At 50.4% G+C, this 5571-nt stretch overlaps 1 protein-coding gene across 1 annotated transcript in view; it reads left to right on the forward strand.

Moving 5' to 3' along the window:
• The window catches only part of Bpifb4 (BPI fold containing family B member 4), a 25602-nt gene continuing 20031 nt past the window's right edge, over window positions 1-5571 (forward strand). The window contains exons 1-4 of the mRNA XM_031373721.1: window positions 1-93; window positions 2354-2474; window positions 3515-3577; window positions 4115-4628. Of these exons, the coding sequence (XP_031229581.1) occupies window positions 2369-2474; window positions 3515-3577; window positions 4115-4628 (683 nt within the window). The 5' untranslated portion in view covers window positions 1-93; window positions 2354-2368. The remainder of the gene's footprint in view (window positions 94-2353; window positions 2475-3514; window positions 3578-4114; window positions 4629-5571) is intronic.

Here is a 5571-nt window from a genome sequence, read left to right on the forward strand (position 1 = left end):
CCGCTTTATAAAGCTGATCTGTGACCAGACTCAGCCCACAGCAGAGGCCTGGGCAACAGACCTCTGAGGATTGACTTGCACGCCCCCTCAAGGGTAAGGAGGAGTTCTGTCCCTGTCACAGGTCCAGGCTGGAAGGGGAGGCTGAGGCCTGGTGAGGGGATGAGAAACCCCACCCTGCAGGCCTGCAAGGGAGCTCTGCCAGCTGTCAGGACCTCAGGTATCAATAGGCCCAAATCAGGACACATGTATGTATGCAAAAGCTGGGCCCAGCTTTCCCAGGGGTATGGCCCCCGTGCCCCGGGATTTTTACTACCTTGGTGATGATTTTCAGTTGCTTGCTCGTGCTGGGAACGCCTCTGATGGGGATCCATTAAAAAAAAAAAAGCAGAGTTCCTTAGGCATGAGATCAAGATGAGATGAAGAAGACAGAAAGCAATCTTGGGCATATTATTTTTAATATTCTAGTATAAATGAGTGTTTCCCAAACTCCTGGGATGAGATGGGCAGATATAGCTCAGAAGTGCTGTGAAACTCAAAGAGTGGTGGGAACAAGCTAAAGAGAATGAATGTCTAAGTGGAGGGAGTTGATGTAAGCCATGGAAGACTGTCGTGTGCTGATATTCTGAGGCAGATGAACGAAACTCCTGGGAAGATGGAGTGGGTGAGGGAGGCAAAGGCAAGGAGGCTGCCAACATTTCCTGGGAGCCAATCAGCTGAACCCAAATCATGTGTCACCTCATTTCAGCATGTTCTCACTTCCTAAGGGTCTGAGGCGACTGTCCTAAAACAAGAACAACTTGTATGGTTTAGATGTCTCACTTTGGTGGTTATGAGTTAAAGGCCTTTTGTGTAAGGACTAGAATCTAGATACCTGGGATCTAGAGTCATGTTCTTAAGCATATAGTGTGGATCCCACTGCTCTAAGGGAGGGAAGAATATTTGCTGGCTGTGTTGGTGAATGGATGGATGAATGGATGGATGGATGGATGGATGGATAGATGGATGGATGGATGGATGGATTAATGCATGGTGGTGGGATTAATGAATGGGTGGGTGGATTAATAGATTGATGGATGGATGAATTAGTGGACGAGTAGATTGTAGTGTTTCTCAACCTGTGGGTTACAACCCCTTTGGCAAACCTCTATTTCCAAAAATATTTACATTATGATTAATAAAAGCAGAAAAATTACAGCTATGAAGTAGCAACAAAAATAATTTTATGGTTTGAGGTCACCACAACGTGAGTATTAAAGGGTTGCAGCACTAGGAAGGTTGAGAACCACTAGACTAAATGAATAGGTGGATATCTGATTGGATAGTCTAGATGCTTAGATAACAGAAAAATAGATGAGTCAATGGGAAGATAGGTATATAGATGGATATGGGTAAACAGATGGGAGAGTGGATAGGTGTATGGTTTGATATGTGATAGATAGACAGATGGATGGATGGAAGGATAGGAGGGCGGATGAGTTGGAGGATGGGTTGGTGGATGCACAACTTAGTGGCTATTTAGACAATGGATAGACAGGAAAATAGGTAGAATGCCGGAAGGATGCTTGGGTAGGAGGAGAAGAATGAGTGAATGAGAGGTGGGGGATGAGTAGATGGACAGACTTTGGAGAGAGCCACAAAGAGCTGCTAGCTGCCAGTGTGGTCTTTGTGTTGGAATTTCCATCTCTCCATCCACAGCTCAATTGGTAGATTCCATCTTGGGTAATAGATTTCTTTGCTCTGGAATAATTTGTTCAATGAGTATTTTTGTCACTAGATTTTTTTTTTATTTGAAAAATTTTAAAGTGGTAGTAGTAATTCTGGACTATGTCCTACTGTGTGACTCTTGTCAGTTTGTTGTCTTGGAAATCTAATATAACTTCTAGGCTGAGGGTGCTTATCTCTGCACGCTGGCCAGAGCTGGATGGGTGAAAGAGAAGGAGGACAGGTGGATGAAGGAAGGAAGGATGGATGGGTGGATGGATGAGTGGATGGGTGGATGGATAGATATGTGAGTGGATGGGTGGATGGGTGGATGGATGGATGTGTGAGTGGATGGGTGGATGGCTGGATGGATGGATGTGTGAGTGGATGGGTGGATGGCTGGATGGGTGGATGGATGGATGTGTGAGTGGATGGGTGGATGGATGGATAAGAGAGCCAATGGATGGGTGAGTGGATAAGATAGACAGATGGTTGGGTAGATAGGTGGGTTGGAGAGTGGGTGGACAGATGCATGGATGGGTAGGTAGACAGGCGTGGGTGGATATCAGGACAGATGGATGAACAGATGAGTGAATAAGAGGATGGATGGATGGGAGGATAGTCAGAGTGCTGACACACACTGTCTCAACAGGAAAGCGACATCAGTATGTGGACTGCGTGGTGTGTGGATGTTCTCTTTGTGGCAGTTGTGTGTGGCATCCGCCAGGACACAACCACAGTCCTCAGAGTTACAAAAGATGTCCTGGGCAATGGTGAGTCCAGCCCCAATGGGGGTCATGGGTGGCATGGGAAAGGATGGGAGGGGAGCTCCCTGAGGACCCTCCCCACGCTAGCAGACCCTATGGTTAGTGGCTGGGCGACCTCTCCCTTTGGGCTGTAGCTTCTTTTTTTCTCTCAGATACCATTTCCTAGGCTTTAGTTCATTCTCTCAAGACAGTAGACAGCAGAGATTAAGAACTTGGACCCCAGGGCCAGGATTCCTGAGATTCAAATCCTGTTTATACAACCGGAGTCTCAGTTTCCTCAACTGGAAAGTGGGCGGAGCCATCTGGCAAGGACTGGTGTCGGGAGAGCTGAGTGGGGTGACTTGTGGAGACCCACGTGGTTCCTGGGGCACAGAAGTTCAGGTACAGGTAACTTTGGACTGTAAGTCCTTACTCTGTACCCTGAGAAATGAGGACCTGCTGTGGCCCTTGTTCCTGCCCAGGGATCTAATGAGGATGCTGCAAGGTGACTTCCTAGCAATCTGAGAGCCTCATAGCCTTTTGTGTCTGTCTTCATTTCATCGGACGGAGGCTGCTGTTCCGACCCTGGCTGTTCCCCAGGGATTTATAACTCACGAGAAAGTAGACTTTATCAGGCCACAAAGTGAGGGATGCTCAAGAGGGAGAGAGCCGGCCAGTGGTGGCGAACACCTTTAATCCCAGCACTTGGGAGGCAGAGGCAGGTGGATTTCTGAGTTTGAGGCCAGTGAGGCCTACAGAGTGAGTTCCAGGACAGCCAGGGCTACACAGAGAAACCCTGTCTTGAAAAACAAAACAAAACAAAACAAAAAATAAAAAGGGAGAGAAAGAATGGAAGCCCCTCAAGGTCTGGAATCTAGCTTCAGGGATGAGAGTAGCATCCAGGACATGAGCTCCCCGGGTGTTGGTCTGTCTTCTTCATCTACTGCTGCTTTTTCCCCCTGGTTTGGGGTGGCAGGATGAGGCCCCACAAGTAGGGTGACGCTCTCAGGTGGTGCCTGGGGATTGGGAAGGGGAGCCTCCTGACTGACACCTGTGCCTCTCTGCAGCCATCTCAGGCACAATTCAGAAGAGTGACGCCTTCCGCTCCGCCCTGAGGGAGGTGCCCGTGGGTAAAGCCCGTGGTGATGGTGGAGGGCCCTTCTTGGGTGGACTGCTTGGTGGAAGTGAAGGGAGCAGTGGTGGGGGAGGAGGTCTCTTGGGGGGCCTGCTTGGTGGGAGTGGAGGAGGTGGTGGTGACCTGTTGGGTGGAGGCCTACTGGGTGGCAGTAGTAGTGGCGGTGGGGGGCTGTTAGGTGGTGGTGGCAGTGGTGGGGGGCTGCTGGGTGGTGGTAGCCATGGTGGAGGGCTGTTGGGTGGTGGTAGTAGCCATGGTGGAGGGTTTGTGGGTGATGATGATGATAGCCATAGTGGAGGGCTGTTGGGTGGCAGTGGGGGGCTTCTGGGTGGTGGTAGCCATGGCGGGGGTCTGCTGGGTGGCAGTGGGGGACTGCTGGGTGGTGGTAGCCATGGCGGGGGTCTGTTGGGTGGTAGTGGAGGGCTGCTGGGTGGTGGAAGCCATGGTGGGGGACTGCTGGGTGGCAGCGGTGGCCTTTTGGGTGGTAGCAGGCACCGCTATGATGACTACAGACGAGCTGAATTCCCCCGAGGTGTCGGTGGCGTCCCCTACAACGACTTCCATGTCCGAGAGCCTCCCCCCAAATACACCAATGGCAGACAGCTTGGTGGCAATTACAAATATGGTCACATTGAGGCGAACGACAACAGAGCTCAGCTGGGGGGCAAATACCGCTATGGGGAGATCCTGGACTCTGATGGGAGCCTCAGGGACCTACGGCATGAAGACTACCGTCCTTCAGACATTGCCTACCATCGTGGCTCTGGGCGGTACAGGTCGGCAGCAGACCCATCCTCGGTGGGCAGGCTCTACCGGCGCGAACTGAGGCCTGGAGAGATCCCAGCTGGCGTGGCCACTGGGGCCCTGGGCCCTGGAGGCTTGCTGGGCACAGGGGGCATACTGGCAAATGAAGGCATTCTGGCAGGCCAAGGGGGCTTGCTTGGAGGAGGTGGTCTTCTTGGAGATGGAGGACTTCTCGGAGGAGGTGGTGTGCTCGGTGTGCTAGGGGAAGGAGGCATTCTCAGCACCGTTCAAGGCATCACTGGGTAAGGAACTGAGCTCCATTTACTGACAGGTGAGCCACAAACAGGCAACCATGCCCGAAGGCTGAGGAGAGGTTAGGACTGGGCGTCTTCACAGGTCCAACTTACACAGTTTGCAGTGTTCAAGTGAAAGAGGCGAAACGCCTGGACCCAGAACTGCCTCTTTTATTTGAGTATGACATTAGGACATTCTTTTCATTTCTCTGTCTTTCAGTTTACAGGAATGTAGAACGATCAGAGTAACTCAGTTTATGGAGAAAAAAAAAAAGTCAAGGATTTAAAACTATGTGACATGTGCCATACTATACGCTATACCACATGCTATAATCTCATAATGAGACACATTAGAATTCTTTTTTTTTTTTCCAAGACAGGGTTTCTCTGTCTAGTCCTGGCTGTCCTGGAACTCACTCTGTAGACCAGGCTGGCCTCGAACTCAGAAATCCGCCTGCCTCTGCCTCCCAAGTGCTGGAATTAAAGGAGTGCGCCACACCGCCTGGCTAGAATTGTTAATTATAGTTATGTGTTATAAGTCCAGCCATGCCCAGATTCCCTACCATAGTCATTTAACTCGACAAATATATTGTGCTCTTATGATGTGAGGGACGCTTAGCCTGGAGACCCACACCTCAGTTCCCAGGGAACTTGCTGGCTGGTGGTGTGTGCGGGATTGACAAAAGAAGCTGGACCTAGTCAAATGGCCCTTAAGGACTGGCAGAAGCTTCTAGTGAATAAGAATGCACAGAATGATGGAGAGTCACTGCCCTGGCGTTCAGGGCAGGTGGCTTCATGCCAGAGTACCTTGGCTGAAGTTTGAGGATTACGCAGGAAGGATCCAGCAGGGGGCGGTGTCTGCCCAAAAGATTCAAAGGAAATGAAGGGTAGAGAGCTTCAAATAGATGCCCGCGGGATGCTTGGCCATGTTTTTTTTTTTTTTTTTTTTTTT

The sequence above is a fragment of the Mastomys coucha genome, unplaced genomic scaffold (assembly GCF_008632895.1).
Source record: "Mastomys coucha isolate ucsf_1 unplaced genomic scaffold, UCSF_Mcou_1 pScaffold15, whole genome shotgun sequence".
Lineage (NCBI taxonomy): Eukaryota > Metazoa > Chordata > Mammalia > Rodentia > Muridae > Mastomys > Mastomys coucha.